We start from the raw sequence: 17,227 nt of genomic DNA on the forward strand, positions 1-17,227 counted from the left end.
TGAGGGAATTCTTGGTGATCTGTTACACACTGCACATGTGCTCCTGCGCAAGGAGCCCTGTGTCTATCTGGACTTGCCTTTCAGCATTGTTCTACCCAAAAGCTTTGATATTATCATATGCAAATAGAGACTTCACCATGCCCATCACAAATCACACAGTCAAACTGCTTACTATGTAAATAAAATAGGAAATGCTCCATAGCTGGTACAGCAGATGTCCAACTTAGTTTTGTATGGATAAGCTATTTCTGCTGTTTCAGCATGCAGGTCATTCTTTACAATGCAATAATTCCACATTTAGCATTTCGCCACCCCACCCAATACTTCTTAGCCTCACCATTTTCTTGCATTTTTAATCCACTTCCCACATTTTCAAACCTATCACACTTTTCCATAATCTTGATTTATAACAGCTTTCTTCTTCCTGCAGTGCTTTAAGTCTCAAAATAATATTATACATCCATCTTTCAGGACACACTTCTCCATCATTATTATTGATGTATCATTTTTGAACCAGTAAGTATTACCAATAGCCCCATTTTCAGCATTGCTTCATGGGATCATAAGAAATATAAACCAACCGAATGAGTCTTGTGATACCTGCACCTTGCCAGTACCCACCTACAGACAATGTCTCCTTTTTTGAGGAAAGATATGTCAGTGAGGCCAGTCATGAAACTGACTACCCTTCCAATCATCTAATTCTCATGTAAAGGTAGATAATGTATCATGCGGCTTAACTTTCAGATGGAGTCAATTTCAGAGGTGCAGAAGATGCTGCATAATGGATCAGTCTCCTCAGTGTTTTTTTCTGCTGGTAAAGATTTAGCTCCCTGGTTCGACTATATAATTTTTTTTTTGGTCTGTGATTTGCAAAGACTATGAGATTCAGAGCCACTGGATCCTTAATGGCAAAAAGGAAGGTATACATTTTCCTCAGTCCTTCTATGTTGCTTTACACCATTATGCCTTTCCTCTTTCTCCATTTATATAAAAACATCTTACTTTAGTGTAGTCCTTTATCCCTATTTTATAGAACAGTGCTGCAAACTTAAACAGGTAGCCAAATCTTGTTACATTGTCTGATATCAACATTGTGCTGAAACTTAACCAAATTCCTCCCCACTTCATTACTACCCTTAAATCCAAACTTGGTCAGTAACTTACCTTTGCCATTGGAAATATTAGTACCAATTTCCCAGTATGTTTCTTTTCATTCCTTTCAGTTTGAATACTCCCCATATAGTGCAACACCTGTTGACATAGCTCACCTTCATACACCATCATTTCTTGTATAGCCTCACTTTGTTTACTTTACTATCTCACCAGTCATTACCATGCATCTGTTTTGACTGAAATAGCTTTTGCATGAAGTCACCTCCGCCACCCATCAGAAGCACAAACAGGGAATGGAAAACCTTATACCCGATCTTGTACATTCCTTTTAGTATAATTCAAAACATTTAACAGCCAAAAAGTGTAATTGGTACAACTGGTATAGTCATTTGCTATGTATATCAACGTTGTAATTTTTGTATTAAGCATAAACGTGCCCACCTTGCCAGAGTTATACTCGCCGTCTTAATATCAATATCATAAAGTGACACACACACACACACACACACACACACACACACACACACACAATACATATATACAAGGGTATATAGTTTCCTTTCGTTGGATTATTACTCTTAAATTTTCATCCATAATGTACTCCTGGGCAAATAGATGCAAATCCACAAATGATTATCACTCTCCCCCATTATATTTCTGTATCGACCTTGCATTCTACACATTAAGTACAATTAAATCATTCATTTATATATTTTTTATACCTCTGATAGTATGCTGATAACAAACAACTCTTTATTGTTTTATCCAGATAGACATTTGTATTTCCTAGAAAAACAGGCTTTGTCTAACAATCCAATTTCTTGTATACATTTTATAATGTTAGCTTCACATTGATGATGTGACTCATGATTCTACTACTTTTTCCTCTGTTTTTCTTCTAGATTGTTACTCACTGGAATAAACATTTCCTCATACTTCAACATGCTACTTCCACATTATTTCATCAGTTCTTTACTTTCATTTTTTCTGCATATTTTAACCTATATCACTTTTTCATTCAAGCACATTGTGCATTATAACAAATTTAATATGCATGAAGGATTAAATATTCAAGTCACTATAACCTCTACTGAACATATACCAGATAGGTTACCTCAAAGTATACACTTTATGTAGACTGAATTCAAGAACTTCCCTACCACAATGCCTGTCCTGTCTATTCGCTCAGAAAGGTTATACTAAGGGTACACCTAGTGTACACTTTGTGGTAACCTTTAAGAATCCAACCTATAGACTTTTCTATAATTTACATAGACTTCAACATAAACAACATTTAGTTAAAAGTACTCTTTTAATGCAAACATTCTTAAACTTTTTATACTATTCCCTAAAGCTTTTTTACTTGGAAATGCACTTTGTAAATTTCTTCCTAAATGAATGGTTTTACTTGTAACATTAGTGCCATCTTTTGAATAAATCTTGATACAGATATTCTAAAGTTTCTAAATAAACATGACTTTAACTTCAATTCTAGGCATTTTAGTATACCTGGGCTTTTTATACAACCACCTTCTAGCAACATCTGTGTAATAATTTAATTTCTAAGTGAAAAGCATTGTTGATAACGTTAGTGATGTAGAGGACTATGAGCAGTTTGCCAATGCTAACAGCATTGTGTTTGTGACAGGATGCCAAGAAATTCACCTCAAGAATGAGGCTTGAGAGGTTAAACTTGGCATCCATATCAAGAACACATATCAGGTTAGCCTCAGTCAACCACTCATAATTCTTTGACTTGTTCCATATACTACAAGTTAGCGTTTTTGTTTTTTTTAACTGTGTTTTACTGGCTTTCAGAAAGGAAGTTTAATACAATCTCTTATGTTTGCATTCACCTTGTCATGACTCTCAGCCAGACAGATTTTTTTCAGAATGTCCAGATTTTGCATTATATGTTGGGTGTGTTCCTCATAAAGTCCTATTCTTGGACAAAGTACCGAGGATTGAAGACACTAAATGATGGCATACATTTAGGTTTTAGACTTTGTATCCTTCAGAAAATAGGTAAACACACATCTGTTGTTCTAGTAACTTTCTATGTTTTGAATAGGAAGCCGGGCACGTATTACTGATGGACAGCAGGCAGAAACAAATCTTATTCTGCTGCTGTCATTTATACTGCCAGTTTTTACTACCTACCCTGAGACCCCACCTTAACTTTAGCAGGGGATGCATAACATTTGTTAAGGTCTGGTCTCATGCCACTCCAGTACTTAAATGATTTCTTATTCCAACTCCATCTATCCTCAAACCCCTTTTCCTCATTTTTGTACAGGAGCGTAATCATAGCACTCTGAGCTACATATTTATTCTTAAAGCAAATGTTAATAATTTTAAACAGGTTTAATAACGTCAATTGTAATTAGTTTTGACACCACATTTAAGAAAAAAATTACTAGCTCTAATTATTAACTAGTTGTATGCCAGTGCCAACATGTGGTCCTGCTTTCTTATAATATGGCAATGGAATAACCAATGCTAACAACCAAGATATTTCCTAGAAGACTACTTACAAATGATTTACTATCACAGCATGTTCTTGCGCAATCAGCCAACATTGTCACTTACAGGTAACAACCCTTTTCTCAGCCTTGTAGTTACCCACACCCTTAACACTCCTTAATAAATTCCTACAATTCCCCAAATTCTAGGGTGTATATTACATTATCAAACTTTTAAAATTTTCAACGTCCTATGGTTGACACCATATGATCGAACTTTTAAAAGTTTGAACGTTTCAATGGAGATCTCTGTACAGTATGGAATGGGAAGATTTCCCTTTCCTGCACTGAAGTGCAATCTCGGAGTTGGTATATTTAAAAGAGTGGGAGGTGTGGGGGTCACAGCCTCACACTAGGGGGATGCAGGGAAGCTTGTCCCCCTGCTTAAAACAGTCAGGTAGGTTTTTACTGTTTGTTTTTTTTTTTTAGCTTTTCGAACTTTTAAAAGTTCGATCATATGGCTTCAACCATATGATGTTCGATCTTTTAAAAATTCGATAAAGTAATATACACCCAAATTCTACTTCAGTACAAAAAAAATTTGGAAAATCTACAAAAATAGTTGTCAACTTCATACAGAGCATCCACACAATACATGCAGTAGTACAGGGAACAAATATTTGAGTATTCCACATCCACTCACTTTCAACCTGTCCTTTAACAACACAGTAATGTCCTACAACCTCAAACACTTTTAAGTCTTCACTAAAAAAACTACCACCTGCCTCTCTCTCTCTGACTATAGGTCCATAGTCAAGTTATGTCCATTGGCAAAGATAACTGAAAAATTACTGTAAGGGAAAGTATTATCTTTAGGGTTAGCACCCAATACTAAAGACGGCAGGGTGGATCCACCGCCCTGACACCACCTTAGTATTGGGTGCTGACCCTAACAATAATGCTGCCCCTTCCTCCAGCCCCAATCCTAACCCTACACCTTACTGTCTAATACTGCCACTATACAAGAAAGACTCGGGCACACAAACATATTCACAAACACCGCATCTATCCATTAACCTTACTCTTATCCTTACCCTAAAATACACAAACTCACATGCACACACACACACACACACACACACACACACACACACACACACACACACACACACCACCCATTCTTCATTCATCCCCGACCCTAACCCTAACTTACATACCCACACATGAGCGCTCTCGCCTCCCCAACTCCATTTACCTGTATCAACATTCTTTACCATCGATATATCCACCATTTGGCCATCCATACCACTGATGTTAAATTACACCAGTGTTTGCCAAACAAGTGTGTGTGTGTGTGTGTGTGTGTGTGGTCAAATACAGGGGAACCACATATATATCTACATATGATGCATGTTGCATTTAAATATACATGGTGTGTATCTGTGTGTGCATATGCATGTAATCTCTCCTAAGATCTTCCAAACTTTAAGTGCATTCTATATGCAGATAACTGCCACAGCAAAGACCAACAAATCTGGGATCACTATAGATATGTATTACTCCAGCGGGTCTATATTAGATCACTGACCACTTAAAGAAGCAAACGGTGATTAATCAACCCTATGTAAGTGAAAGCTTACAATCTCGAAATGTCAGAACAGTGATTTTTTTTTTTTTTTTTTTTTTCCTAGGGATCCAGAACACATACACACAACACAAGCACACCAAACAAACAGCAATCCACACACATACACCTAAAATCTTAAAACTAACCCTACACTAAACTATACACACCCCACTAACTATCCACTTACCTTAACCGTAACCCTAAGGTCCATCACTATCGCACACTCACCTCACCCACTCCCTAACCCTCACGTCCACACAATCGCACATATACCTAACCTGCGCCCTAACCCTAACTCACCTAACCCTCACATCCACACAATCGCACACTTACCTGAGCCTGACCCGTAACTGTCCACCACAGCGCTGAAAATACAGAAGCAACAGAAATGGACAACCAAATTCTTTGCCCTAGGAAAGAATTTGGGTTTCTGTTGCTTCGATATTTTAAGCTTTCACTCTGTAGGGTTCGATATTAGAACATTTGAAGGTTTGAAACCTCGATGTTCTAATATAGACCCATTCCAGCTAATATGGATCTAGCTTACAGAAAACAAATTCATTGTAAAATCTGCTAAAATGTATACCATGTTCTTTAATAGGCTGAGATTTCTTCCATCACAGACTCCCCCCCCCCCCCCAAGCATTCCAGTAACTCGCACTATCGGATAAGGATACCTGGGAGTCTGGCCAACACTTACAGGATAATTCACATTCACGCATATGGGCAGACAGACTACTCTCCCAACCACCTGTTGCCTACAAAATTTTTAACCTTCTTACCCTGAGGCTAGATGTGTAATAGCCACCAGTGTCATCCTACCAGTTCTAGAATATGCTCTTCCATTATCTTGTCTCCTCACAAAACACAGCATTGCTGTAAACCACTGAAAACAAAATGTTGTGATTTGTTCACCTGTCAAGCCCCAAAGAACACCAATGCACCACAACAGGGAGACAAATGGTTACAACTAGCCACCAGAGCTAACTATTTCTTGAATACCCATACCTTTAAACTAACATGGGTTACTGTTCACCACCAAGAAACATGCCATCAGTTAAAGACTAGAGTGATTCAATCAGGATTAACAATTCCCTTCAATTTGTCAGATGACTTTTCAAAATAAATATCACAGAAAATATTTTTTCAAAAAAGTCTGCCTGCCAGCTGGAATAAAATTACCAGATGATGTAAAAACAGCAAAAAAAAGTTATGCCATTTTAAGAAAAGTCTAAAAAACTACCCTACTAGAAGGAATTATTTGCAAATGCTTCATAGATGCTAGCCAACACACTTTAAATGCCAAACACTGTTTATTTGAAAATGTGTGCTACTTCACATGGCATGAATTAACTTTTATACGTTATGCTGGCATGAATTAACTTTATACGTTATGCATTCCTGACACTGTCTTGGTCCTAATTTAAACTGTTGTTGTATTGTTGGCTGCTGTTTAAGAATTTTATAACATATGTTCTTTATTGCTTTTATTCTCACTTATGTCAGGAAATCTGAACTAGACAAACTTGAGTCCTGCTACAAGAAAAATGCAAAGTGTGCTACAAACTCCCCTTTCAGAACCCATCACTGCCTACCTCTTCGGAAACACCAATGTCTTGAACTTCCACAGCTACTACTCTATCACCAACTTGTCATAGCCTACAACAACCTAAAAGAAGCTGACTAAACTCCCGCACTAAAGCAATTACTGACCAACTACACCCCAAATCGCCCACTCCGCTCTGCCAATAAATCACTCCTCACTATTACCGCTGCTAGCAACACAGCCGGCAAAGCGCTATTCTCACACATAGCTAACATTTGGAATAATCTCCCCACATCCATGACTGCTGCAGCAAATTCCATTCAAGTCAAAACACCCTTAAGGCCCATCTCATAAGCTCCTGGCTTTGTCCATGTGTCACATAGTCCTAAACTCTAATGCCTCTACACTTTCCCCACCTCTTGTTTATGCCCAGTAAGCATGGTTCTTTAAATATTGGACACATTGACAAAGTAGAGTTATACGTGATGCAATCTCTGCCTGCTTCTCACTACAAACAGAATGTACATATGTAAATACTTACTAATTGGAATTGTCTGTATTGCCTTCCATCTCTCACTAGATACTCTTAGAACAAATGCCTGTTCTACACTTTGTATAATATTAGTTTGGCAGTCATGTGCCAGTTTTGATGTATGTGTAGTTGCTAATTTGAATAGTCTGTATTGTCTTTCATCTCTCACTACACAAACTACTAGTAGAACAATGTTTTTTTTCTACACTTTGTATAATATTTGTATTGCTGTGTTGTTGCAATTTCTTGATGTAAGTGGAACTTTTCTCCCTGGGCCTCTGCTGAAAACAGATCTCGTCCAGTCAGACCTTCCTGGTTAGCAAAAATAAAATAATAAATAATAATAAAATAGTTACTGCCCACTATGTAGTTTATCTATGTCCTTTTACTGTACAATATTCAGCTGAGCTATACATGGGATGTGAAGATTTGTTTTGTGATATTTAACTGAACTGTATTTGTCCTGCATTTCATTATATCTTTGCATTTCATATAAATCCTGTATAACCATAACCAGTTGCACAAAAATGTGTTGCTTAACAACAGAAACAACTGCATATCACCTTTGTTCAACCATTCCTTTCTATTCTGTATGTTTAGAAAAACTATGCACCGCTATTTTACCTGACGTTAATACTGTACTTCATGTAGATGCACTTTACCTTTATTGTATTTATCAAACTTGTCTTTCCTATTAGTCGTGGATCATGACTGAAAATGGGACAACAGAATAAATGAATGAATGAGTACATCAAATCTGGATATTTTCACTGAATGCTGGCCCAGCACAGAAACCTCAATTTGTACTTCTCCATTAGTGAGAACTGGATTACAGATTGATGGTATCTTTCTCTGTTGATGTGGTTACACCCTAGGACTACTGCAGTAATGTGAATATATTCCGCTGCTGGTCTGCATGCTGTTGGGATGTGATCACATAGGAACAATTCTAGACAAGTAATCACAGGAACTATAAGCTACCTAGCCATATACACCATTAAGAAGACACACTTAAAAGGTTTTGCCACCTTTTGAAACACTGTTCCCCTCAAACAATTGAGCAGGGCCATGCATGACAGACATCTGTAAATTTGTGTTTACCCATCCAACCATCAAGAATTGCCCAACAATAGACAATGCACTACTTTGTTTGACCTGTACTGGTGACTTGTTCCACAATCTGGGAATATGTTAAATTAGGAAACTCTCCTTGTTGTAGAAGTAAAGCTAACTCCTGAAATCACAGAAGTGAAATGTTATATTAATGTTTTATGCAATATGACTTAATTGATAAAGAAGTTATTCACTTATGTGTGTAGGACTATAACTGTTCAATATCTAAATGCTTTGTGGTTTATTTTAAGCTGAATATTATACTTTCCTTTTGTAGAAAATTATTTGGACAATCTGTCTCAGACTTCTCTTGTCTTCTTTGTTTTACTCTCTATTAAACATTTATATTGCCACTGATTTTTAGAAATGATTATCTTTGGTTTGTTTTTCTTTTTGTTGCAGCCTACAACAATGATTGTGACTCCTGATGTCTTGCAGATCAAGCAAGCTCCCCTGGCAATGGATACTCAACCTGCCCCTCCACCATACCGCTATCCTACACCTCTTCTCAAAAATGAAGCCACGAGTCCTAAGAATGAATCTACAGGGGATTATTCCCATCTACTGACCCCATCATCATCTCCTTTGTTATCACAAGTCACTTTGAGTCATTGGAGGTGAATGCTTAATGGTCAGATGTGGGGATTGGGAACACGTATAATAAAAAATCTTACTAAATTAGTTGCAGTAGTTGAATTGGCAGTTTTCTCATATCCCCCCTACAGTAAGGGAGCAGCTTTCAAACTTCAACAAAACAGTCTTCATTGGAGATAGTCTTGATGAGCCAGGAGGTAATGAAATCAAAACATTGGCCACAACAATATTTTTCTGGGATAGCTAGATGAAATCAAAAGCAGTTATGTATACTTAATATGACCAAAGGTATGTATTAAGGAAAAATTATAAACATGCTGGATTCATACTTACAAAAGCAGTCTAGAGGAAGTTAATGAATAACCATGGATAAACAGCATCCTACCCATGATGGGATACACTTGAAAAGGTTACTGAGACAGTATCTGAAATGCCACTTGCCAAGGTTAGAGGATCGGTAGTGGACCAGTTCAGTTATTTTCATGAACAAACACTGCAGGAGTCTAATGTCTAACAATAAAGAATAAAACAAATGTCATATCTATTAAAGAATTCTACAGTGTTATTCCACATAGTTGTGCAGTTTGTGTTACGGAGTAATAACACTGCAACATCTGTGCACAGCTTGTCTTTTGCATACCATGAGCATATACTTGTTTTTCTACATGAGTGAAAAAGTGCATTTAACTTTTTCTGGCTGGTTAAGGCCAGATTAAGACTATGCTGTAAATTTTTATAACTCATTGTCTATGCCCCCACGTTTGGTGAATCTTTTGCATAAGCTCCATTAATCCAGCAAGGCACCAGCAGTGACTGGAACCTTATGCTTTCCATCTTCTCCTTCCACTTTAATTTTCTGTTTTGTTTTACTCCTATTTCTATAGATGCATATCCCAAAAGCATTGTAACATTATGAAACAGAAGCATTTTTCTGTTTTTGACCAGCTTTTTTTAATTACTGTTGCCATAATTATCTATACATATCTTAAACACATTTGACTTAAAGCTAGGAAAAGAGATTCTGTGCAAATGCAGAGATCCAGTGGCAGGCTGTAGTGCCCCACCCCCTCAAACCCCTTATTGTTGCAAAACCTTCCTCAAAACATTTTGGGCCCAATATAACTTTCTCTGGGTTCAAAAACCACAAGTGGGTAGGATTCTTGAGTTTCTACGACCCACACAATATCCACAGGAGGGTAAAGATTTGATTAATTGTCTCACAGCCATGACAAAATTCACAATGTCTCCCTCAGTCAAAGGCTCAACTATTGGATGGAGTCTCCTTTTCAGCACTTTGACATAGGCTTTCCAAGGAAGACTGCAGTGTGTGACTTTCTATAACTGGAGAACAGCTTCCTGTTTTTTTCTGAAAATGGAACTACCAATCTAGACGTGACTTTCCTGCCTTGCATGCAGCATTGAAAAGATGCTTTAACCATGGCATCACAGTACATCTAACTCCTTCCACTCATGCAGCCTTTAAAATTGTTAGACCATTTGATCACAACCATGACCTCATCTACAGATATGCGTCTAATCTCACCAGTTGCTTCGGGTACTGCTGCCTCAGAAGAGATCATGTCTACTGGATATGGATTAGTGTCCCTGGTAAAGGGCATCATTTCTCCACCTTTGATAGGAACAGTCTGATAATATACTATCCACTCTTCTAAGTCATATGATGGTTTGTCAGAACCTCTTTATGATCATGCCCTCAGCAAACTTCCACACCAATTCCTTCACTTCAGCAACTACACAGGAGCTACCTCCCTGGCTTATTACCTATTGGTCATATCCAGAAAACCACCAGTTAGCACTAAATGAAGTTTTTTTTTTTTCTCTCTGATACCTTCCCTCATTTAGGTTGTCCATCACTGGATATTGAGATTGCCAGTGTAACAAACCCCATCTTAGATTATGGCTCCTTGCTGTTGCTACGACTATCTTGACCAGAGTCTAAACATTTGTGTTATATTTCCATTCTGCTATAGGATACACAAGAAGCCAAGGGTGTAGTTTTTCCCTTTCCAGCTGTTAATGCTTTTCATGGATAGAATATCAAGGCACAGTCCAGTTTTGAAAAGATCCAGATTAAGGCTGTAAGGATTGTATTTTTGTTTATCACAGAGAATGCTCTTCTGAAATCTAGTGACTGTGATCTCTGGCATGCAAGGGAATGGGTCAGTGATGAGTTTGTATCCACTGACAATGAGAATCATCTCATTAGACTCCAAGGTCCCCTCTCTCGCTCACTCTCTCAGGAACCAATGGTTTTCTGTCTGCAGGTAAGAGCACAGTGGTTACCACAAGCGGGAGAGTTTAAGAATCTTGGGGTCATATACATGTCAGAATAAGGGGGAAGGGTGTAGCTGTGTTTGTACTGTAGGTGTTGTATCAGACTAAGGCAAGATATCATGTCAAAATCCAGCTCTGTTATTTTCCATCACTGGGTATCCCCATCCTTTACATATAATCATGGACTTTGGGTAGTAACACACAGGATGAACTAAGTGGCAGAAATGAAATTCTGTCATAATTTCTGGGCTTATTCTCCTTGACACAATGAGGAGCCACTGATGCCAGTTGGCAATGTAGAATACAAAGCTAACATATAGATGGGTTTTCCCTAAATAAAACTTTACATTGCCAGAAAAGAAAAAAAAATATCCTTAAGGGCATTTTACTCAAACAAGGCATAATTTATAACAGCAAAAACAAAATATAGAAATTATCAGGTGCTGCACTGAGTTTGTTAGTCTTTTGTTTCAATGGATCCTCCTGGATTAGCGGAAGAGTTTTAAAACTGAAAAGATGCTTGAATTCTGGAATGATGTAGAATGAAGTTGTGAATAACACAATTATTCAGTATACAGGGTTCCCATGTGATCTGCTGGTGACCCAGATTTATTAATATGTTTAGCTTGACACATGGTCAGTTATAACATGTTTGGAATGGAAGAGGATTTTTTTTTTCATGTTTCTGCATTTGTTAATGAAGATGCACTGACTGCAGTTGAGAACCAGTGGGTGTCGCACATGTTGGTGCATGGATGTCACAGCCTGATAACATCACTGTGCTCTGCAAAGTGAAAAATGCACCCATGGTCTAAATACCATAACAATCCTAGAACCATTTTATAATCCAGAATGGGCTGGAAATGTTCCATGACCTATTGGAATGATGAAGGCAGGGGATGCAAGAGAACAATGTCTCCTTCCTCTTCTTCCTTACATTGAAGTGATCAGAAGTGATCAGAAAAGGTTGGGGGTCCCTGCACTCCCCTTTCCAATCTCTCTAGCTCGCTCACACACACACACACAAGGTAAGAGTTAAAAGGGTGGGACTATACCAGAAAGGCTAGACTAAAAGCTAGAGGGCAACTTGAAGAGAAATTTAAATGTCGCATAACCTTTATTCTTTCTGAATAATTCATATATATGTAATTCATCTACCAGAATTGTTTCTCTGTTTCTTACTGATTTAACTATGATTTAAAAGGAAGAAAATCTACTTAAACAGCTGTCTGATATATTTTATTTCATTTAATGCTGATGAGATTAACTTCTTTAATGAGAATGACTTAACAGTAAAATGAGCCATAATTATGTTATGTTTGTTTCTATAATTGTGTATCACAGTGTTCATCTGCCATTTTTTGTGTAAATTCACATTGTTCAAAATGTTTGAAGTAAAATAAACATATAGCTATCATTCCAATCACAGACTTCTTGTGATGTGTGTCTTCAATCAAAGATTGTGCAAGTCTGTCTTGCTAAACCATCTGTTCAAAAAGCAATGAATCAAATGAAGTGCAGAAAAAGATTTTTTTTTTATGCATAGATAGTTAAATGGAGACTTAGTACAGATCACACAGACACATGATCAAATCGAAAGACAGAAAGAAAGAAAAGACACCAACTAGTCTATTAAACAAATCAAGACTCTTACAAAATGATGCAGACTGATTCAAAAGTGCCTGGAAGCAGGCCAATAAACATGATGCTGTGCACTTAAGAAATGGATGACTAAGCTGTTTAGGTTACACGCTATATGCAGCAGTCTGATGCTTTGTAAATTAATCTCAGTGTTTTATGATGAAGCTTACGCCAGATTCCAAATGAACCATGATCATGTGATGCAGTGCTTGTGTAATGTACATCATATGTTGAAAGGGAATAATAATATAATACAACTCTGCTAAACACACTGTACCTTCCAAATTAGAAAAAGGTTGAAGAAAATTGCAGACACAGCACAACAACAGAATATCCTCTTACAATTCATCTGTGAAGGACATCATCATCCTCTTTCGGCTTTTCCCGTTAGGGGTCGCCACAGTGGATCATCTCTTTCCATTTCTTCCTATCCTCTGCATCTTGCTCTGTCACACCAACCACCTGCATGTCCTCTCTCACCATGTCCATAAATCTTATCTTAGGCCTTCCTCTTTTCCTCTTACTTGGCAGCTCCATCCTTAGCATCTTTTTCCCAATATACCCATCATCCCTCCTTGGCACATGTCCAAACCAATGCAATCTCGTTTCTCTTGCTTTGTCTCCAAACTGTCCAACATGAGCTGACCCTCTAATATAATGATTCCTAATCCTATCCATCCTAGTCCCACACAGTGCAAATCTTAGCATCTTTAACTCTGCCACATCCAGCTCTGACTCCTGCCTTTTTGTCAATGCCACTGTCTCTAACCCATATAACATAGCTGATCTCACTACCCTCTTGTAGACCTTCCCTTGTGAAGGACAATGTGCATTAATACAAGACCATACAAGAGGTACCATAGGCAGTCTCCTGGCAGTGCTAGCACAAGAAAATGTGCTAATTTACTCACTTATTGTCTGTTAACTGAGATAATAGACTGATTCAAAAAGGATCTTATTCAGCCACTGCATAGATCAAAGGTACAGTTAATAACTAGAAATAATACCTATCATGTTTGTTATACAGAATTCAGACTTTTTTTGTTTCTACTGCACATACTGTCCATTGAAACATTTGCAACAATACTGCCCATCTGCCCCCAGCAGTGCAACAGACAACTATGGTGTGGCCATCATACAGACCATCATAAGAGTATTTCTGCTGTGTATCTTAACCACAGCCTATGTCTACTTTAGCTCCCATGAGGTGTATATGCAAGATATGTAATTAGCATAGTACTGAACTGTCATTTGCTTTCACAAATGACAGAGCCCTTCATACAACACTGTCCCCTTTTTCAGTCATTGGTTAACAGATGTTGATAGGAGGCACATTTAGCCCTTTCAGGGTCATAGAGTACTCAGATTCTACTAAGTCAGTGCCATGTAAATCATTCTAGGCTTAGCCAGCAATGCCATAGAAGAAACCATGAAGATGAGCAAATCCTTCAGAAGATTAAGGTAGGAGGTAGAATTGATATGGAAGGTATAGACTGAATAATTTCAGCTTGGGAATGTTAGATCACACAGAAATACAAAGACCATTACAGAAAATAGAAGAAAAGTAAAGGAAGAGTATGAAGGAGTAACTTGTTAGTCTCACATAGCTAGAAGTTGTAGCTAGTGTCTCCTGAAATGAATTTATAAGATTCTATCCAGAAGTTGAAGTTTGAATGTTACCAAGGATGTGTGTGTGTGTGTGTGTGTGTGTGTGTGTGTGTGTGTGTGTGTGTGTGTGTGTGTGTGTGTGTGTGTATGTATGTATGTATGGTTTACTATCACAATGCAGAATGACAGTTTGGCGAACAAGGGAATGTTGAACGTTAGTTGGCCGATTTCTATATTGCCAATCTTCAATTCTGCGAGTCTCCTGTTCAGCGAATGCAACTGTGCATTCACTCAGAAGTGGGCGATGTTTCATATTGTGATCGTGGCACAGTGTGGATCTGGAGATTTACCCTTTTCCACACTATAGTGCGATCTTGGAGTTGGAATATATAAGTGGCAGGGGGTGCAGGTGGGCGCACACTGTCAGCACTGTGCAGTATGGATCTGGTCCATACGTACTGCTGCAAAGGGGACAATGGACTTACAAAGCTGAATTCAACTTCTCCTCAGTTAGGTTGCTGATATTCTAACCTAATTAATATTCAAACATTGAACATGTAAACCGTATTTTTGAACAGTTTACATTCTTATATATATATATATATATATATATATATATATGGTTCCCCTTTAGAATCTCGAATTGCTGAAAGCTCGAAATTCATAAGCTTGAGCCCAGAATCTTGAGTTTTCAGCAACTCGAAATTCTATAGCGAACGTAAAAAACATGCATACATGTCTTTACAATGTTTTTGAGGGGGGCAAGCCCCCCATGCACCCCCACACTCCCCCTACTTAAATATCCCAACTCTGAGATCGCACTACAATGGGGATGAGGAGAATCTCCCATTCTGCACTGTATACAGAAGTGCACAACAGGAGAATTTCCATTCCTCCACTAGAGTGCAGTCACGAGCTGGTATATTTCAGCAGGGAGACTGCAGGGGTGACTCTGCCCCCTGCATACATGTCAGTAAACTTCCTTTTTTGTTGTTGTTGTTGTCTCCCTTCACAAGTTCGAGTTACTGAAACTCGAGATTCTGGGTTCGATCTTATGAATTTCGAGCTTTCAGCAATTCCAGCTTGTGAAGGGGAACCATATATATATATATATATATATATATATATATATATATATATATATATTTATATTTATTTATATTTATATATATATATATATATATATATATATATATATATATATATAAATTTATATTTACACACATATATAAAATGTATGTGTATTTATATATATATATATATATATATATATATATATATATATATATATATATATATATATATATATATATATCCATCCATATATCTATATCTATCTATCTATATCTATATCTATCTATCTATATCTATCTATATCTATCTATCTATATCTATATCTATCTATCTATATCTATATCTATATATCTATCTATATATCAAAATAATAAAGTGAGAGAGAGGAAAGCTTCTTCCATGGGAGAGGAAGACAATGGGTCAGTACTGTATTCCTGAACTGCAGAATTGTCAATATTTTGGTATAGAGCTATGCCTTTGGTATGGGTATTACCTGAGAATTTTTCTTTTGAAGAAAAGGGAGATCACAAAGCCCAATTTGATAGAATTCAGAAGGCAAGACACAGGTCACCTTTCAGGAGACCATGTGTCAGAGAAAAAGTACAGAATTTAGCATCTAACCAAATGAGTGGTTATGTTTTGAACTGTTATGGGCATAAAACACAGATATTTCTATGCTGTAGAGTTTACAGTTATATAAGCCAGATGGAGCACTGTATTGTAATAATTGATGAATTACGGCAGAGTACAGCAGAATTAGGACAGATTAAGATATGAACAAAAACCTACATTTATGTGATACTGTAGTAGCAGTACACTTACCCAAGGTGCTGTTAATTTACATTGGCAGTGATTAAAGCACCAGTTAGTGGTGTGATCAAGGCCTTGTTAGAGTATTAGTGAATCAGAGGGTGAGTTACAGGTAATTCTCATCTTCCAGTTGTCTGCACATTTTGTTATTCAAAGGTTATTAGCATTTGCTTGTACTTCACAGAATGACTTCAAAGACAAGAAGGCATGGGACAGAATCCTGTGTAATGCAGCTTGTTAACATTTTGCTTTTTTGAGAAAATATCATGTATCTTGATTGTGTTCTGTTTGATACATTTTAGCTATCCAGCAAAGTACAAAGAGTTAAAGCCAGTCAAGTTTGCATATTTGATTCCACACTGAGAAATGATACCTAGTAATTTACCTAAGCAGTGTGGATGGGAAATCCTTCATAGGTTCATAGGTAGGTACTAGGCTATCGGCCCTAGGGCCCATACAAGCCTAGCCAAAAAATGTACCCTGGCTTTCGCCACCCAAGAAAATTATTTTCCTGTGCCCCTGTCGAGCAGAGCCACAGAAGTGATCCCCAGGGTAAATTTCCCATTTCCCATCCAATCATCAAGATTTTTCTTGAAGAGTGCTAATGAGTAGCTCTGTTTGACATAGATAGGTAGTCTGTTCCAGAGTATGGGAAGTCTCTGGGACAGGAATCTATCCCTCCAGCATGTTCTGTTTATTGTGGTGACAAGGTTAAGGTCCCTAGAGCGTGTAGCTCGGAGGGATTGGGATTTCTTTAAGTGGAGCATGTCCAACAGCTCTGGGTTTGACATAGCTTTGTATGTTAGGCA

At 37.6% G+C, this 17,227-nt stretch overlaps 1 protein-coding gene across 1 annotated transcript in view; it reads left to right on the plus strand.

Moving 5' to 3' along the window:
• Positions 1-12,713, plus strand: part of LOC122811883 (membrane-spanning 4-domains subfamily A member 4A-like) — a 156,406-nt gene extending 143,693 nt beyond the window's left edge. The window contains exon 7 of the mRNA XM_044084024.1: positions 8,799-12,713. Within this exon, the coding sequence (XP_043939959.1) occupies positions 8,799-9,017 (219 nt within the window). The 3' untranslated portion in view covers positions 9,018-12,713. The remainder of the gene's footprint in view (positions 1-8,798) is intronic.
• The last annotated feature ends 4,514 nt before the right edge of the window (positions 12,714-17,227 follow it).

This window comes from Protopterus annectens, chromosome 9.part0 (assembly GCF_019279795.1).
Source record: "Protopterus annectens isolate FY-2018-M chromosome 9.part0, PAN1.0, whole genome shotgun sequence".
Taxonomy (NCBI): Eukaryota; Metazoa; Chordata; order Ceratodontiformes; family Protopteridae; genus Protopterus; species Protopterus annectens.